This window comes from Sinohyriopsis cumingii, chromosome 17 (assembly GCF_028554795.1).
Source record: "Sinohyriopsis cumingii isolate HCF-2022 chromosome 17, ASM2855479v2, whole genome shotgun sequence".
NCBI classification, from domain to species: domain Eukaryota; kingdom Metazoa; phylum Mollusca; class Bivalvia; order Unionida; family Unionidae; genus Sinohyriopsis; species Sinohyriopsis cumingii.
Genome location: NC_142977.1, coordinates 26637750 through 26659488, shown reverse-complemented (window position 1 = coordinate 26659488; position 21739 = coordinate 26637750). Strand labels below are relative to the sequence as shown.

At 34.4% G+C, this 21739-nt stretch overlaps 1 protein-coding gene across 1 annotated transcript in view; it reads left to right on the top strand.

Moving 5' to 3' along the window:
- LOC149778292 (uncharacterized) overlaps positions 1–21739 on the top strand; it is a 170702-nt gene that overhangs the window by 58972 nt on the left and 89991 nt on the right. The window contains exons 11-15 of the mRNA XM_089938317.1: positions 2950–3066; positions 5246–5325; positions 6914–6980; positions 10430–10626; positions 11568–11637. Of these exons, the coding sequence (XP_089794443.1) occupies positions 2950–3066; positions 5246–5325; positions 6914–6980; positions 10430–10626; positions 11568–11637 (531 nt within the window). The remainder of the gene's footprint in view (positions 1–2949; positions 3067–5245; positions 5326–6913; positions 6981–10429; positions 10627–11567; positions 11638–21739) is intronic.

Sequence of the window (21739 nt, the reverse complement as noted above, 5' to 3'; positions counted from 1 at the left end):
ATGTCCTTCATGATAGATCCTGTATGTCCTTCATGGTACAATCTGTGTGTCTTTTATGGTACAAACTGTATGTCCTTCATGGTACAATCTGTGTGTCCTTTATGGTGCAACCTGTATGCCCATCATGGTACAATCTGTGTCTTTCATGGTACAACCTGTTTGTCCTTCATGGTATATCCTATGTGGTACACATCCTTAAGTCCATCATGGTACATCCTGTATGTCCTTTATGATAGATCCTGTATGTCCTTCATGATACAATCTGTTTCAACTTTGCAGTACAACCTTTATGCCCTTCATGGTACAATCTGTGTGTCTTTCATAGTACAGCCTGTTTGTCCTTTATGGTATCCTGTATGCCCTTCATGGTACAACCCCACCAATTGCATTTAGTTAAGTGTTTGTAATAACTAGATAGTCAGTAAATGTGTATTATGACTCTGTTGCAAAAATTCATATTGTAAGTGCTTGATTATAGCAGTTGATCAAGACAGCAAGTGCTTGATTATAACAGTTGATCAAGATAGCAAGTGCTTGATTATAGCAGTTGATCGAGATAGCAAGTGCTTGATTATATCAGTTGATCAAGATAGCAAGTACTTGATTATAGCAGTTGATCAAGATAGCAAGTGCTTGATTATGGCAGTTGATCAGATAGCAAGTACTTGATTATAGCAGTTGATCAAGATAGCAAGTGCTTGATTATGGCAGTTGATCAGATAGCAAGTACTTGATTATAGCAGTTGATCAAGATAGCAAGTGCTTGCTTATAACAGTTGATCAAGATAGCATGTGCTTGATTATAACAGTTGATCATGATAACAAGTGCTTGATTATAGTTGATCAAGATAGCATGTGCTTGATTATAACATTTGATCAAGATAGCAAGTGCTTGATTATAGCAGTTGATCAAGATAGCAAATGCTTGATTATAACAGTTGCTCAAGATAGCAAGTGCTTGATTATAACAGTTGATCAAGATAGCAAGTGCTTGATTATAACAGCTGATCATGATAACAAGTGCTTGATTATAGCAGTTGATCAGATAACAAGTGCTTGATTATAGCAGTTGATCAGATAGCAAGTGCTTGATTATAGCAGTTGATTAAGATAGCAAGTACTTGATTATAACAGTTGATCAAGATAGCAAGTGCTTGATTATAGCAGTTGATCAAGATAGCAAGTGCTTGATTATGGCAGTTGATTAGATAGCAAGTACTTGATTATAGCAGTTGATCAAGATAGCAAGTGCTTGATTATAGCAGTTGATCAAGATAGCAAGTGCATGGGTAAGCAGATCAAGATTTGTTGAAATAAATGAATGACAGGTTTCATTGTATTCATGACAAATCAACTCATCCTCAGTTATATATTTAGTGGAATTTGTGATATGTGGGGAGGGGGGCACATGCTTTTTCACCTCCAGGAGAAAACACAGTTCATTAGTATGTATGTTGTATAAAATGCTGAAACTAAAGAACTATGCATGGACCCATGGACTTACTCTGCCAGTATTTATGAAACTGCCTTAATCTTTGGACATCGACTTGGCTAGAAAATTCTTATGAAACCTGTTCCTTTTCAGATAAATTGATCACACAACTGATAAACATACAAAAAAGTGATGATGTAAAAATAATTTTATAAATGCAGACCTTTGCTGACCAAACCTAGGAAAGAGTTAAAACTCTAATACATTACCAGAAGGTTCATACTTGCAGGGGGTTCATGCAATGCATGCATCTGTTTGATTACTGTATTTACTCAATTATAAGTTGAGACCAACTGCAAACAATGTTGACTCTGATCAGCTGTTGCACAAGCATTTCTAAATCAGGGTCTGTGTATATCATTTGTTGAACTGATTACTCCAAACAAACTGTATACACCCAAAAATGCCAGATCTGGGTCCATGCAGTGTACAGTTGGTCTTGATTTATAAGCTAGTATAGATGTTGTCATCCAAACCAAGTCAAAGATTTGAAGAGTATTGATGTGTGCTGTTAGAAGAACAAACATTTTCACAGTTAGAATAAGATTTAGTGGATGTTAATAGCCAAAACTCTAAAACTGGCACTGAGCAGGGGCATCTTAATGTAAATCTTAAGAATAGAAGTATTCAAAATGTTTCTAGTAACAGACTTCTTGGGATTCTTGTTGATAGTTTTCTTGAATGTGGTGTTGAGGTTAATAGCATGTGTACATTTCTTTCCTCTATAATAGCACCGCTTGCCAATATTAAGAACTACCTCTTATCAGAATTCTATGTCTTAATAGATATATTCAATTGCGGCAAAACTGTCATCTTGTAAACTGTTCCAACAAGACCTTATCAAAATTTTAAACTTAGAAAAAAGAGCAGGATGTTTTCTTCTTGATGAACCTTTTAATTCACCTTCAAGAACCCCTGTTCTGAAAGTTAAGTTGGATTGAAATTAGGAAAAAATTGTGTGCACCACAATATCTACAAGTCGATGTGTTTAGCCATACACAACAGAGTTATGAATTACACCCTATCAGAGCTGGAATCTCTTGCTACACTTACCTAAAATACAGAATATTCAGTAACAACTTGCTTATTAATGTAAACTAATTAAATTCTCTCTTTGTTTCTAAAAATAATTGCTTTGACTACATGTTAAACAGAAATAACTATTCTATTCAACTATTATATATATATATATATATATATATATATATATATATATATATATATATATATTTATATGTATATTGTACATACGTAAATTATAAAGAAGGCCTTATTGTAGTTACTATAAAATATTATTACTAATCAATCAATGAAAGTGATCTTTGATATGATAGTAACTTCTTACAGAAGCAAAAAAATTCGTTCTGCAGAGTATAAAAAAAATAATAGAAAAACATTCATTTAATGCTAAGAACAATTTAGTAGAAAATGCTGCAAGATCTTTTTTTCTACTGCAGCTCCAGGCCCTCCACAGAATGTTCGCATTTTAGGATCTACAATTACTCAACTTAAAATCGGCTGGGACCCACCTGAAGTTAATAATGGAGTTCTGAAGGGATATTATGTGTATTTGGGTAATCCGTCTTTTCATATTGTAATCGTATATTGTGGTATTGTCAATCCCTCTGTTGGCATGTATTTTTCAGGCACTTAACTTTGTAAAGGCTGGAGAGATTTTCATGAATCTTTGGACTTTGTACATGTCATGATTAGAAAGGTGTTGGATACTGTAGCATGGGAAGGGAGCTTACTCCAACTTGTATCCAAGTCCAGAGTATAACTTTTTAACCAGTGAAGATATTTTAATGACACTTTAGCCAGTTATATATCATGCATACATGGTATACCATGCCCTCTGTCACAAGGTAAAGGTCACGATTGATAAAAATATAATTCTGTGACTTGTATCCTTGTCTAGAGTGTAATATTTGTGTCATGTAGATACGTTAATGAAAAACTTTGCCTAATGTTGATATCATAACTAGATGGTGTTATGTATCATGGCAATGCCCTTGTCAGTCAAGGTCACTGAAAGGCATAAAGTTATTCTGTGATTTGCATCATAATCTAGAACCACTGAAAATTACTCAGTTATACTCATGACTAGAGTGTCACATGCTGTAGTCATGCAACCTGATTCATGGTCAGAGTCACAACTAGGGAAAATGTAATTCTCTAAGTTGTGTCCTTGTCCAAAAGGTCTGAGCTACTGTCAGTATTTTAATCAAACTTCAACCAATTTATTTACCATGTTTAGACAGTGTAGTGTACCAGAGCCATGCTCACTGCTGCAAGGTGAAGGTCACAAGATGGGGAGACTTTAGTTCAGGCTTGTATCCTTGTCTGGGGTATAACCTTTGAACTTTTTAGATGTACTGTGAATGTTAGAAATACAGTACAGTAGTGGCCAACAATGACTTGCAACTTGGCAAAGTACCACAGGTCTTTAATATTTTGATTAGCAAATAAGTTGTTTTAAAATAGAGGTTAAGTGCCTTATTGCCATTGCTGATGATTGCCATTGCCAGTGCATAACACAGATGAGGATGGAAGTGTGACAAAGCACAGTCAGTGGCATAAGGGTCATAACTGTTGGTGCATAGGAGAAAAATGTGTGTGTTCTACATGCAACATTGCACACTGTACACAAACAATCTTCTCTTCTCTGAGGCCATTCATGCAATTCACAATTGAATTTCAGGATTTGAGACTTCATGAAGTTCAATTCTTTTACTATTTTTGCATGGATAACTATCATAAATCACATATTTTAAAGTTTCCTAAAGAAGATACCCATCTTAAGATTTGCTTGATTATAACAAGTCTTGCTTGAAATGCCAATTTTTGCAGATGTCATGGTTGCTACAAATGACAGATTTAAAGACCTAATAAGTAATGATCTTTCCAGCAAGCATTTGGTACCCCTTATTAAATCTGCAATTTATTTGCTGAAAATAAAATGACTAGAATTCACAGTATTTGGTTTCGTTTCTTATACCATCGTTTATGTTGTTGTTTGTTTTAGTTAATCATTTGTATTACAGAGAGAGTGGATACACTTTATTGGATATCAGTTTATCCAAACTGCCTGGTGACATCCATTTAGTTTAAATATATGAAGGCATTCTGAGAATGGCAGTTACAAATATCAGTGTGATAAAGTTAGAGATAATGGGTTTGGTTCAGATTGGAGGGTATTTCTAATAACTGGGTTTGAATAAACAGACTTCTGTTGTGCATTTTTGTTCAGCTAAACTTAGTGGAAACCAATCATATTGATCATTTTGGTGTCTGTGTATATTTCCATTCATTCATAAATACATCCATAGGTCTATCAACAACCAAGATTAACCTTAATTTTAAATTTTAAAATATTTCCTTTTACTTTAATATCATTTTATTTCACCCTGCTTAGATCTGGAATATAGGTCACAGGCATGCTTGACATGCAGGTCATGGCCAAATTTGGAATATAGGTCATGAGCATGCTTGACATGCAGGTCATGGCCATGTTTCAAATATAGGTCACAGGCAGATTTGACATGCAGGTCATGGCCAGAATTGGAACATAGGTCACAGGCAGGCTTGACATGCAGGTCATGGCCAGATCTTGAATATAGGTCAGGGACAGGCTTCTTATTTATCATTCCTTATGGATAATATTTATAGCTGCATAATTGTTAAATTTACATTTTGTTTTTTTAAAATTACTTGGAATCTCATCAGTCATTTATCATATTTAATTTTTTGCAGGAGAAAAGCAAGTGGAGTTTACACCAGATAATTCAACAATTATCACAGGGCTTTCACCAAGTACAACATATGAAGTTCAGGTCAGCAATATTTTGTTATGTATGCAATGCACAGGTGTACATGTACAGTTGTACATCATATCTGGTTCAGAAGATGATAACATTTTAGTATTTATTTTCTTGCTCTTAAAATTGCATCTTTCTTAAGTATCTCAAATGCATTCAATTGGATGACTTGCACATGGAATAAGGAAAAACCCGATTAATTTTGAAGGGTGTACGATCAGAGAAAAATGGTTTTCACACAAATAATAGAGCTATCCAGCATTGGCATTTACCAGTTATTGTGGATGGCTAAGGGAAAACTTTATTGACTTTTGGGTAAGGTTAAGTCATTGTTACTAAAAGAAAAATGATTTTCACACAACAACATTAGTTCCAGATATATAGTGTTGGGACTAAACTTTAGGTATGACTTGCATTTTGGGTAAGGAAGAATCATATTTTGATTTTGGAGTCAAAAATGAAATGTCATGGCTACAGTGACTGAAAGAACCAAAAATGGTTTCCATCACAGACCTACACCAGACTTTGTGAAAAACTTATATTTGGGGTATGGAAGAAGCCTTTGACTTGGGGATCAAAACATGAAAGTCAAGGTTGCAGATTTCTAAGCAGCAGTTTTAGTTAATGACATTGTGTCATCACCAAGGTTTGTGGATGACCTACACATTGGGTAAGAAAGAAGCCATTGATTTTGGAGTCACAGGGTCAAAAGTTAAGGTTGCTGTGACTGATGGAAGACAGAATTGTTTTACATAATAACTTCAGTTCTTGACACATACCTTGACCAGTATTGTGTGGCATTTGCACTTAAGGCATGGAAGAGGCCTGTCAATCTTTGGGCCATGAATTTAAAGGTCAAGATCATTGTAGCTATAATTAGTTTTGGAGAATAACCTTAGTTTTAGGGTAAGACTCTATACCAAATGTTTGGGATAGCTTGTACTTAGGACAATAAACAAGCCTATAGATTATGGAGTTTAAAGGTCACATATATATTTAATACATTTGGCACATTAAGTTCAGGATTTCATATCTTGACCAAAGGTCAAGGTCATTGAGACATGGTGGCCAATAATCTCTTGATTACTGTTAGTCCCTACATAGGGCTAGGTGTATAATGTACCATACATGTTACTCTTGCTCCTATTTTGCAAAGGAGTTTTATAGTTTTATTGTCAATCATCTGGTTTTTTTTAAATTTCTCTTTTCGTATAAAATATAGACATAAAATTATAAATATTTATTTAAGTTCTAAAAAGATGAATTTTTATCACTTTAGAAAATAGGTAAAGAGGCATGACAGTAATTCAGATTTAAACTTTATGAGAAGAAAAACAAATTAAAGTGTTTTGAACATATGTCGCAGATCCATTTATTTCCTTGGTTAGTATATGCACTTTGTCTGTCCAGATGTCCGTTTGTCCATTCACACATTGGTATTTGGATTGGATCTTGAATTGGGATTCTAGCATTCTCCAGATTTTTTATTTAGTTAGAGGACAAGAATAAATACTTTTTAATTGGAAATTGTAGTATTCCTGTGTGTTTAGTACAAAAGGTTGATGATTAGATTTATTCAGATATTTATATTTTTGTGCTTTAGGTTTGTGCTGCGACTGCTGTAGGTAAAGGAGAAAAAGCTGGAACAGTTGGGACAACGGCAGAGATAGGTAAATTACTCTAATTAACTTATTTGCTCATACATATTGTACACCAGAATGTCAACAGCATTTCCAGGTCCCTCATCCCATAATATGTCAGAAGCATATACCCAGGTCCCCAATCCCATAATATATCATCAGGATATACACAGGTTACCCGATCCCACAATATGTCAGAAGTATAGGGGGCGTTCACCAGTTATTATGTACTTTTGAGAGAGTGACGTATGTAAGGTGAAGCTGTTTGCATTTAAAACATGCACAGTGGAGAGAATAGTGGCATACCTCTATGCTACATCAATGTAATGTGGATGATATTTCTCTGGATATTGTACTTTTGGAAATTGAACATGATTTAAACACACTGCTAACTAAAATGAATGCTCCCTTGTGCTAAAAAATCAGCCTGAAATAGTCTAAAGTGCACTATCCATAGCAGCTATTAAAATAGGGAAAATGAATTTTGCCAGACTAGACAATACCAGCTTCTGAAAGTGCAATGAATGAATTACCAAATATATAAAATGTAAAAAAATGTTATCGGCTCTTTTTTATGTAATTTACCTCTTAAGTTCAGGAAGTGAAAATGACCAAGTGGAGCTAGCACTTTTTTGAAAGGTGCACATCTGGAGTAAGGCCAAGCTGTATACTCTATAACCCATATTACACCCATCAATCATATACCAAAATAAAGGGAATTAAAGGGTCTTTGAATTATACCTAAGATATACAAGGTCTTTTCTAAATAGCCAGTATAACCAGTGAGGAAAGCCGGGGAAATTCTTTTTCTTTAAAATCCAAACCCTATGCAAAATACGAAACTGTAAAATATGAAACTGTAGAGCACCACCATATACACAGGTTCCACCATCCCATAATATGTCAGAAGATATACCCAGGTCCTCCATCCCATAATATGTCAGTGTTTTGACTCTTGGTCTTAAATTATGTAACAGAAAGAAGTGAAGCCAACAATTTTGGTAAAGTTAACAAGCAATTCATTTATCTACAAGGTCACAACTATAGAATGTTCTTCATAATTATAAAAGTCTTGAATGTTCTGATGTAAAACAATGATGCAGTCCAGTATGTCTTTGAATGACTTAACAAAAATTGAAAGTAATGTATTAATTAATCCAAAGGTCAATAAACACATTTGCAATTACAATTAATATTTTAAATAAATAATTCCTCTCAAATTCTGTCTGACAGACTGATCTCGGACTGAAATGAATTATTTGTTTATCAAATCCCTATTTATACACATTTTCACTCGACCTCTTAACATAGTAGAACGTGAAGATTTCCAACGGAAAAACTAGCCTAACTGTAAACAAGACTGACCTTTAATTCTTGCTACACAAACATGTTGTTTACATCTTACAATCATGGACTAAACTTGGCTATGTAAACATGTTGTTTAAAACTTACTTAGGCACACAATATAAATTAAATATGCATAACAGTCAGCAGCAGGTACCCATGTCCTTCATCCCTTAATATGTCCATGCCATATACCCATGTATTCCATCTCATAATATGTCCACACCATATACCCATGTATTCCATCCCATAATATGTCAGTAGATTAGGATATGCACTCTCCATTATAGGTATAGCTAAGTAATTGGATGAGAAAATTAGCTAAATTATTTTGAATAGAAGCTTTTAGGAGTTTTTATGTCATTTTTAAAGTTAATTCATGAAACTTGTTCGGTAATTTGGGCAGACAGAAGGCTGAAATCATTATTTGAGTTTCATAATTTGAATTTTGAGATAAGCACAAAATGTAAGGTTCTATTTATCTCTTCATGAAAGATACATCTTATGTTTTTATTGAATAAACTACATTATAGTGTTACATGGCAGTGAAACAACATTTGACTACTTTTGGATGCCCTTGTCTTTATGTTTTGACACATTATGACCTCATTTACAATATGGCAAAGTGTTATTATACATGTGTAATATTGAAACAATAAGGATCTTGAGTGTAAATAACACAGTGGTCATGTTATACAATTATATACAGTAAGACACAAGGTAAAAAATGGTGCTGTACAAACTTATTTATTTTATTCTTTTTTTTTTCTTTTTTGTAAAAAGGGAATCATTAGATTCTAAAAGTGCTCATGCTGCAGACCAGTACGCACTGTTGTTTGTCATTTTTTTTTAAGTATGCATGATTTTACCAGAGGATCATGATCTATATGATAAAAAAGTTTAAATTTCAGAAAGATTCATGTATTTATCCAAGCAGTACTGTGGTATATTTAAATTCATAAAATTAAACAAATGAGAGATTAGCCGGTTTATAATTAAACTGAGATTTACTTAAGTACTGTATTAAAAAAAAAAATATATATATATATATATATATTGCATATCAATTCATATGTTAGAACAAATGCTTTATTTGCACCATTAGTATAATCAATTGACTGTCACCATTAGTATACTTGACTTACTGTCACAATTTGTATACTTGACTGACTGTCTCCATTAGTATACTCGACTGACTGTCACCATTAGTATACTTGACTGACTGTCTCCATTAGTATACTTGACTGACTGTCACCATTAGTATACTTGACTGACTGTCACCATTAATATACTTGACTTACTGTCACAATTTGTATACTTGACTGACTGTCTCCATTAGCATACTCGACTGACTGTCACCATTAGTATACTTGACTGACTGTCACCATTAGTATACTTGACTGACTGTCACCATTAGTATACTTGACTTACTGTCACAGTTTGTATACTTGACTGATGTCTCCATTAGTATACTCGACTGACTGTCACCATTAGTATACTTGACTGACTGTCACCATTAGTATACTTGACTGACTGTCACCATTAGTATACTTGACTTACTGTCACAGTTTGTATACTTGACTGACTGTCTCCATTAGTATACTCAACTGACTGTCACCATTAGTATACTTGACTGACTGTCACCATTAGTATACTTGACTGACTGTCACCATTAGTATACTTGACTGACTGTCACCATTAGTTTAATCAACTGACTATCACCATTAGTATACTCAGCTGACAATATTTTACAGTAAGAAACCACTATTTGGCTATGGAACACTAGGCTGTTCACCATGTAAAGCCGGTAACAATTTAATACATGATTTTTATAATGGACATTTCATGGAGAGAAAATGGAAGCCATTTAGACCAGGTGACCACTATATGAAGGTGACAAATTGGACTGACTGGGTTTGACTGTATTTGCAAATGAAAACTAAATTTAATTGACTTCTTTCTCACTTCAGTTTCTAGCAGCCTCACTTCTTCCATTTTTTCTAGAGGGAGAACTCACTTGTCACATTATCTCTGGAGGCAAAACTAATTTGTTTTCATTTTTCTGACTGTAGTGTGAGCTCTGATTATATTTCCCATCTCGACGGGTTCAAATTAGTCGTGATTTTCTCTACCAGGTGCTCATGCTCCGTCCAAACCAAATGTTCATGTCTTGGGCCGTAATGAGATTCATCTCTCCTGGGACCCACCAGAAGTTCCCCTTGGGAGGTTTAACCGATTTGATATTCTCATGAATGGGAAAATGATCTACTCAGGGACTGATCTCAATTTCACAGTCAGACGGCTGACTCCAGACACAGAATATACATTTGTGGTAAGTTATTGAATGTTATGTATCTTTAATGTTACTCTTCATCCAGTGTTATGTTTGAAAATCTTTGTAACTTATAAATCTTTTGCATTTGTTGTTTTTTTAAAACCTAAACCTTGAATTCTATATGACTAAATGTCTAAATTTGTACCATCATCTGTGTCATCAAATGCCAGTCAAAGGTAAAATGCTGTGTTCCATGAAACTTTAGATTTCCATGTAGCAAGCTAAAAGATACACATAACTGCAAGGTGTGTCTCAGCTGAGGTGTGTCTCAGCTCAAGATATGCAGCCTTGCATATGTTCATGACATGTTGGTGCAGTGTAAGAGTACTGTCCAGAGTAACACCTAGGTTTCATACTGATTGTGTGAATTTAATGTTGGCGTTGCTGATATTTATTGTTTGAGGTAAAGGATGTGAATGAGAAAGTCTTTGTGTTGTGATTAGAATGACCTCAGATTTATCATCATTCATCTGCAGCTTGTTACATGTCATCCATGATTTCACATAAGAAATGCACCTGTCTACACCTTGGATGGTAGCATCAACTTCAGTTGGGTGGCTAGATTTGTATATTTGGGTGTCATCAGCGTACAATTGGTGAGACACTGGATGATGATCTATGACACTTGAGAGCAGCTGAGTGTACAGAATGAAGAAAACAGGTCCAAGAACAGACCCCTGTGGAATACCACAACATAAATCAACTGGGCTGGAGTGTATTCCATTTGCAGATACAATTTGTGTCCTGTTGACCAAGTAGGACTTGAACCACAGTAAGGCTGTATCATGAATTCCAAATACATGATTACATAGATTTAATAAGAATTCTGTTTTAAAAAATGATAATACTTCTATAGCAGAACTTGCTTTCACAGTATTTTATTAATGACAGGAAAAACAAATCACAAATAATTGGTTAACATGAATTTTTCTTGCCAGGTAATTGCTTTGACTACTGAGGGGAAATTTGAAAGTAAGCCAGCCAAGAAAAGGACATCCAAAGACGAGTGTAAGAATTGCATATTCATTGGAATCATATTATTTTGTGTACTTTATTATTATTGTTTCCATCTTTTTAATAACAGGCAGAAGATGAAGTGTTTACATATCCACCTGTGTGTCTTTCTGTCAATTCATCCTTTTGTCAGTCTGTCCATTCATCAAACACACTTTATAACACTAGAATCATTTGAGATTCAAGAATAGAATTTCATATTCATCAATATTACAAGGTGGGTTGTGTAGTATATTTTGGGTCTTACATTTATGGTCAAGGTCTCTGGTCAGTATTTAAAGTTTTCCACTCTTCTGATATAAAACTTCTAGCCATTTCAGAATAAGTGATGAAACGTGGCCTATTTTTAGATCTTTATTAGAGGTTGGGTCACATACCAGATTGGGGGTCTTCTCTTCAAGGTCAAAGTCACATGTCAAAATTTGAAGTTTTCAGTCACACTTTACTTTCTTCACTATTAACTTTCCAGACATTTTGATGGTCAAGGTCGCAGATTACTGTTTGAAATTTTGTTATCACTCTTTCCATCAAGTTCCATAACAAACTTAAAGTCTGTTTGAGATAAAGGGATGAAACTTGTATTCTTATACATTGCCAATGTATATAACATTTAGGGTCATGCCTTCGAGGTCAAGGTCATGGACCAATGTTTTTTATTTTCCATTATGGTCTATAACTTAACATTAGTTTGAGATCATTGGATGAAACTTGACAGACTTGTATGTCACCAGATGTGTAATCCCACATTTGTGTCTTGTGTTTGAGGTCTGGGTCATAAGTCAGCATTTTAAGGTTTTTTTTGTAATAACTTAAAAACTATTTAGGGTTCAGAGGTGAACTAATGTAAATTTATAAATTTCATTTGGCAACATCTCATATATCACTGTCAAGATAATACCATCATGATAAAGTTCACTAATAAATTAATAAATTCCTGACACCTCATCCCCACATCCCACCCTTTATGGATTTTTAGTTCACCTGGTTGTAAGGCCACATGAACTTATGGTATTGTCCTTAGTCCTTTGTGCATCATACATGGTGTGTGTCATCTAATTTGTCTCATCTATTTACAGTTACTAATCAGAACTACTTTGCAAAACTCAATTGATCAATTTGCACATGATATTACAGTAACCATTCCTGTATCATAGCCTTTAGAATATTTTCATTGGATTCCTATCTGTCATCCAATATGGCATCATAGCCTTTACAATATTTTCAGTCGATTCCTAGCTGTCATCCAATATGGTATCATAGCCTTTAGAATATTTTCATTGGATTCCTATCTGTCATCCAATATGGCATCATTGCCGTTAGAATATTTTCATTGGATTCCTATAGCCTTTAGAATATTTTCATTGGATTCCTATCTGTCATCCAATATGGCATCATAGCCTTTACAATATTTTCATTGGATTCCTATCTGTCATCCAATATGGCATCATAGCCTTTAGAATATTTTCAGTGGATTCCTAGCTGTCATCCAATATGGCATCATAGCTTTTAGAATATTTTCATTGGATTCCTATCTGTCATCCAATATGGCATCATAGCCTTTACAATATTTTCAATGGTTTCCTAGCTGTCATCCAATATGGCATCATGGCCTTTAGAATATTTTCACTGGATTCCTATCTGTCATCCAATATGGCATCATAGCCTTTAGAATATTTTCATTGGATTCCTATCTGTCATCCAATATGGCATCATAGCCTTTAGAATATTTTCATTGGATTCCTATCTGTCATCCAATATGGCATCATAGCCTTTAGAATATTTTCAATGGTTTCCTAGCTGTCATCCAATATGGCATCATAGCCTTTAGAATATTTTCACTGGATTCCTATCTGTCATCCAATATGGTATCATAGCCTTTAGAATATTTTCATTGGATTCCTAACTGTCATCCAATATGGTATCATAGCCTTTAGAATATTTTCATTGGATTCCTATCTGTCATCCAATATGGCATCATAGCCTTTAGAATATTTTCAGTGCATTCCTATCTGTCATCCAATATGGCATCATAGCCTTTAGAATATTTTCATTGGATTCCTATCTGTCGTCCAATATGGCATCATAGCCTTTACAATATTTTCACTGGATTCCTATCTGTCATCCAGTATGGTATCATTGCCTTTAGAATATTTTCATTGGATTCCTATAGCCTTTAGAATATTTTCATTGGATTCCTATCTGTCATCCAATATGGCATCATAGCCTTTAGAATATTTTCACTGGATTCCTATCTGTCATCCAATATGGTATCATAGCCTTTAGAATATTTTCACTGGATTCCTATCTGTCATCCAATATGGCATCATAGCCTTTAGAATATTTTCACTGGATTCCTATCTGTCATCCAATATGGCATCATATGCCTTTATAATATTTTCATTGGATTCCTAGCTGTCATCCAGTATGGTATCATAGCCTTTAAAATATTTTCATTGGATTCCTATAGCCTTTAGAATATTTTCATTGGATTCCTAGCTGTCGTCCAATATGGTATCATAGCCTTTAGAATATTTTCATTGGATTCCTAGCTGTCATCCAATATGGAATCATAGCCTTTAGAATATTTTCACTGGATTCCTATCTGTCATCCAGTATGGCATCATATGCCTTCATAATATTTTCATTGGATTCCTATCTGTCATCCAATATGGCATCATAGCCTTTAGAACATTTTCATTGGATTCCTATCTGTCATCCAATATGGCATCATAGCCTTTAGAATATTTTCATTGGATTCCTATCTGTCATCCATTATGGCATCATAGCCTTTAGAAAATTTTCATTGGATTCCTATCTGTCATCCAATATGGCATCATAGCCTTTAGAATATTTTCAGTGCATTCCTATCTGTCATCCAATATGGCATCATAGCCTTTAGAATATTTTCATTGGATTCCTATCTGTCGTCCAATATGGCATCATAGCCTTTACAATATTTTCACTGGATTCCTATCTGTCATCCAATATGGCATCATTGCCTTTAGAATATTTTCATTGGATTCCTATAGCCTTTAGAATATTTTCATTGGATTCCTATCTGTCATCCAATATGGCATCATAGCCTTTAGAATATTTTCATTGGATTCCTATCTGTCATCCAATATGGTATCATAGCCTTTACAATATTTTCACTGGATTCCTATCTGTCATCCAATATGGCATCATAGCCTTTAGAATATTTTCATTGGATTCCTATTTGTCATCCAATATGGCATCATAGCCTTTATAATATTTTCATTGGATTCCTAGCTGTCATCCAGTATGGTATCATAGCCTTTAGAATATTTTCATTGGATTCCTATAGCCTTTAGAATATTTTCATTGGATTCCTAGCTGTCGTCCAATATGGTATCATAGCCTTTAGAATATTTTCATTGGTTTCCTAGCTGTCATCCAATATGGAATCATAGCCTTTAGAATATTTTCAGTCTATTCCTAGCTGTCATCCAGTATGGCATCATATGCCTTCATAATATTTTCATTGGATTCCTATCTGTCATCCAATATGGTATCATAGCCTTTAGAACATTTTCATTGGATTCCTATCTGTCATCCAATATGGTATCATAGCCTTTAGAATATTTTCATTGGATTCCTATCTGTCATCCAGTATGGTATCATAGCCTTTAGAATATTTTCATTGGATTCCTATCTGTCATCCAATATGGCATCATAGCCTTTAGAATATTTTCAGTGCATTCCTATCTGTCATCCAATATGGCATCATAGCCTTTAGAATATTTTCATTGGATTCCTATCTGTCGTCCAATATGGCGTCATAGCCTTTACAATATTTTCACTGGATTCCTATCTGTCATCCAATATGGCATCATTGCCTTTAGAATATTTTCATTGGATTCCTATAGCCTTTAGAATATTTTCATTGGATTCCTAACTGTCATCCAATATGGCATCATAGCCTTTAGAATATTTTCATTGGATTCCTATCTGTCATCCAATATGGTATCATAGCCTTTACAATATTTTCACTGGATTCCTATCTGTCATCCAATATGGCATCATAGCCTTTAGAATATTTTCATTGGATTCCTATCTGTCATCCAATATGGCATCATAGCCTTTAGAATATTTTCATTGGATTCCTAGCTGTCATCCAGTATGGTATCATAGCCTTTAGAATATTTTCATTGGATTCCTATAGCCTTTAGAATATTTTCATTGGATTCCTAGCTGTCGTCCAGTATGGTATCATAGCCTTTAGAATATTTTCATTGGATTCCTAGCTGTCATCCAATATGGAATCATAGCCTTTAGAGTATTTTCACTGGATTCCTATCTGTCATCCAGTATGGCATCATATGCCTTCATAATATTTTCATTGGATTCCTATCTGTCATCCAATATGGCATCATAGCCTTTAGAATATTTTCATTGGATTCCTATCTGTCATCCAATATGGTATCATAGCCTTTAGAATATTTTCATTGGATTCCTATCTGTCATCCAATATGGAATCATAGCCTTTAGAATATTTTCAATGGATTCCTATCTGTCATCCAATATGGACACCATTGTTATTTTTTTTAAAAATCCTTAAACTCTTTATTGGGAAAATACTGAACAAAATGTGTTCCTATTCGACAGAGAACATCCTTGCATGAAGTTCTTTAACATTTATATGATGACACCCTGCCATCAGCTATAGCTACCATTGCTAAAAGTACGAAAACCTTTCAACAACTTCCTTGCAAAAACTGCTAAGAATAATTTAAACAACTTTGATAGAAAGCATCTGGCTTCAATTACTTTCAGATTTATACAAATGATACAAATTTGCCCGCAAATATTGTCATTGCTGCTAAAATAGAAAAAACCTAACTGAGGTCCTCTGAAAAACTGCTTAGCAGACTTTGCCTTTTGACAGAAAGAATCCTGCCATAGAAAGCTTTCAATTTCTGTACAGAATGATGTCACTTTGCTATTAATATAATAATACGTCTAAGAAAAAGTTACATTTCTTGTTTAAATTTAAAAAGTCCAAGTAGTTTTATGTTGCTGCTGCAATATTATGGTTACACTGTAATTATGAATTCTAACACACAACATGTTAATGATGCCATGATTTATTTGTACATTCAGTTTTAAAATATATATTTGTTTTTGTGTGCTGAATATGAATTTATTGTAGACCATGTCAGTCATAATTTAATAGAAGGAATAACATGGAATCATTGAACTCTGTAGCATCTGGAAATACCCCTCTCAGCATCATCAAAATATGACAAAAAATACTCTGTTAAATTATGTGAACATGATGGTGATTATTGACCAGTCTGCTGGCCCAAGTAGTTAATGCATCCACCTCGGATGTGGGGGGTCATGGGTTCAAACTTCAGCCGAATCATACCAAAGACTTATAAATGGTACTAGCAGCTGCCTCGCTTGGTGCTCAGCATTAAGAGGTTAGTGGTGGGATTGGTCGGCCAGGTGTCAGTATAATTTGACTGAGTGAGACATGATGCTACATGTCTGTGGCATGAAGCCTACATTGCTAGACATCATAATAAACTGCCACACTGTATACATCATAAAATTGCTAAAGATACATTAAAAATCCAACTCAAACACACACAAGATGATTATTTTTCTACTAACTAGTTTTCTAAAAATATATTTGTTAAATGTAAAAGAATTTCAAACTTGGCTTACCTAAATAAAGTAAGTAGGGTTATGTCATTTGGATCATATCAGTAGAGTTATGTCACTGAGGTTATGCCAGTATGGTTTTGTTAAAATAATTATATAAGTAGGGTTATATCACAAGGGTTATGTCAGTGAGGCTATGCCAGTATGGTTTTGTTAAAATAATTATACAAGTAGGGTCAGTAGCTGGGTTTTGTCTGTAGTATTTTGACAGTAAGGTTATACCAGTAGGTTTATTTCAATAGGGTTATGCCATTAGGATTATTTCAGTAATGTTGCATAAATGCCTGGTGATATCTAGTCAAATTACTGGGAAATGATCCTCGCTTGAGAATTTTTAGCTATGTTTTTGGTGGTTTTATTGTTGCAAAAATAGTTTTACTGGTGACCTGTCAGAAGAGCTGGCACCGTATATACTCATCTATAAGTCATTCCACTTGCAAACAATATAGACTTTGATCTGCTGCATGATGTGCCAGCAGATCAGGGTGTGTGTTGTTTCCACTACATTTTTTATTCTTACAAACTGCATATACCCAGATCTGCCAATGCATTATGCAACACCAGACCTGGGTCTATGCATTTTACAGTTGGATCCAACTTATACACAAATATACATGGTATTTACCACATGTAACATTTTACAGTTGGATCCAACTTATACACAAATATACATGGTATTTACCACATGTAACATTTTACAGTTGGATCCAACTTGTACACAAATATACATGGTATTTACCCCATGTAACATTTTACAGTTGGATCCAACTTATACACAAATATACATGGTATTTACCACATGTAACATTTTACAGTTGGATCCAACTTATACACAAATATACATGGTATTTACCACATGTAACATTTTCAAATGCACTAATTCAAAACTGTTACACCCATTCTAACACAATTTTGCCAGAAGAAAACCAGATTCTGAGTGAAACGATATTTGCGCAAGATGGTTTCCAGGATATCAAAAGGTGAAGGGTTGGTATTTTGAACACATCAACGAAATTAGCGTTTCTGATTACTCAAATTTTAAAGTCTAAAGCATTCAAATATAAAATTGATGCTATTCTCTCTGAAAAGTTGAAAACTGACTCCATTGTGATGTCATGACTCTTCTTGTAGTGCAAAGTGGAAAATGGATATCTGTTGACAGTTTGTGGTTTTTGTAGACTGTTGACATTCTCTCACATATAAGGTAGTCTGGGACATCTGCTGCAGCTTTCATTACTCTACAAGGGAGAATTAAAATACTGTTGTGAAGAAATGAAGTGAGACAAAAACAACGTATTCCAAATTGACCTTATGCCAGAAGGTAGATCGCTCTGCCTATCAAACACGTGACTTGACAATGTCTTAACCTCTGACAAACATTCTGTGAAAATGGTGGGCGTGATAACATTAGAAGATATACCAGACGATATTGGTGAGCAATATTTGCCATATGAAACAACACTGAGACAGAGACAGAAAGTGAGAGCATTTATCCATCACTTGCACTTCTCTAAGTTACATCAGTATGCGGAGAACTCGCCCCCACGTATCTGGAGAAGTTGCCCCACAGTGGTTGGAAAAGTCGCCCCAATTGCTTGGTGACGTCATCCCAAAACTTGTCACCCAAATAACCTTTTTACATGTCATCTTTTTTAAGTCATCTGTGACGTGATTCATATTTATATTTATATATATACATGATCACAAAAGAGATATTAACTAAATGAAAGCAATATCATAGTAATATTTATAAGGACGAAATTAAGTCTGTATATAATCTAATGAATGATGACAGTATATTGATTAAAAAGGATGATAAGTCAAACACTATTATTATTGTGAATCAAGATAATTATGTTAAAGAAGTTGAACGTCAATTAGAAATTAAATAAAAAATTTCAGCATGCATTAATGAGATCGCTAAAAATAATAATTCCTTATTTGAGGATTTGATACTTTCCCTCTTAACATACGTACACCTCAGTTCTACATATTACCCAAAACTCATAAAAATCCTGACCATAATTTACCTTTAAATTATCCAGGATGACCCATTATATCAGGTTGTAATTCATATACTGAAAACCTATCCAAATTTATTGATAGTGTTTTACAACCTTTAATGAAATCACTTCCTTCATACATTAAAGATACAACTACTTTCATTGAATAGTAGAAGTCTATTCCACAGCTATCTGATAACTTCAATCCTGGTATCATTAGATGTAACGTCACTATATACCAACATTCTGCATGCAGATGATATTGAAGCGTGCAAATATTTTCTTAATAACAATCCTAATAACAGCACACTATCTAGCGAAGATATTTGTAAAATAATAAAAACTTATCTTGGAAAATAATTATTTTTAATTTAATAATACAAATTACATACAGATAATGGGTATTAATATGGCTCATATATACTCTTCCCTTTCTTGGGTGAATTAGAAAAGGATTTTATTGAAAACGAAAAGTTTAATCGATTTCTTTGGTTCAGATTTTTTGATGACATATTTATATCTGGAAGCATTCAGCTGAAGAACTGAAAAAAAATGATTGATCGCCTAAATCATTTTCACTCGACAATTAAATTTACTTATACTGCATCTAGTACGCATGTTTCATTTTTAGATGTAAATGTAATAAAAAATACACTATCTCTACAAATGTTATTAAAATGCATCTAATGATTTGAAGAGCAAAAGGGACAGATAACACTTATTTTTCGTTACGTACAGAAGCGGAGTTGATCGAATGAAAAAGTTGAAAAATTGCACATTTTATAAATTTAATAAGTTATTAAAGTTGAAGAAAAACAACAATAAATAAAGCCTTAACCATGTGGCTATATCTCAGCATTACTATATATGATCATTGGGGCGACTTCTCCAGGCAAAGTTGGGCGACTTCTCCGAAGCGTTGCGAAATTTGTAAATATATACAATAGCCGCGTCAATATCGACAGAAGCAGCTTGTCGGAGGAAAATGGCGGATGTAAACAGTGCATGGAGGTGTGTATAATAGCGCTCGCTGATTGGTCAATCGAGCAGAATGATTGACAACTGGCGATAGGTCAGTTCTGAGCCCTATCTCATCTCAATGTCTTTGATTACCATATATACTTGCTTATCAGTCGACTTCAACTGCAGATGGCAGAGACTTGGATCTACTGTCACATAATATATTGGCAGATTGGGGTCTATGCAGTTTGTTAGGAATAGTCCATGAACAAGCAAATAGATCCTGATCTGCCAGCATATTATGTAACAGTATACAGGGTCTATGTTGTATGCAGTTTGATACAACTTATAAGAGATATACAGCCCTCAGGGGATGGGATCCAAAATATATCCGAATGTATACACCTTATGTAAGCAATCCACAAAGGGTGCAGTTTTTATCATGTTTACCCAAAACTGTTATCTGCAAACTGTCTATGCAGGTAAAGTCTGAGTAGGCTGGGACTGCTACAAAGGGTACTATGCAGGTACAGTCTGAGTAGGCTGGGACTGCTACAAAGGGTACTATGCAGGTACAGTCTGGGTAGGCTGGGACTGCTACAAAGGGTACTATGCAGGTACAGTCTGGGTAGGCTGGGACTGCTACAAAGGGTACTATGCAGGTACAGTCTGGGTAGGCTGGGACTGCTACAAAGGGTACTATGCAGGTACAGTCTGGGTAGGCTGGGACTGCTACAAAAGGTACTATGCAGGTACAGTCTGGATAGGTTGGGACTGCTACAAAGGGTACTATGCAGGTACAGTCTGAGTAGGCTGGGACTACTACAAACAGTAATACCATATTTGCCATATAAATTGGGACATGATAAAATAATTACTTTTTTTTCCATCCTAGAACCTAGGTCATATGTCCCAAAACTTAAGAAACAAAATGAACTTTTATTGCATTTGTGCCCCCCCCCCCACATGTTGCAGTAAAATAGATAAACAAAATGCTTATTTGATAATAAAAAAAAGAAACTAACCTTGTCTTGTTATCCTTTATGTCTTTTTATCAATTTAAGCATTAAAGAGTAAAATATATCCATGAAATCAATATATGTAGTTTAGGTTTCCATACTGTAGCATGTATTGCTTATGTCTTATAACACATGTCACATTGTTCATTGACATAAACATTGAGATCAAATTGTGTTTGCTTGTACTCAGAGGTTTGAATATATTATCCAGCTGAAAACTGGATCTAACAAAATTGCAAACAAGAAGAAAATAATCAACCAGTATATTGAAGACATGACATGGTATTAAGTGCAAAATAATCAAGATTGAATTATATCCAGGTCTCCTGTATGACAGTATCTCGCAAATAAAAAAAATCATTATTTGAAAACACATTCACTTGAGTGTAAGTGACAATCTTTTCTCCAGCACAGGTTACAAAAGTA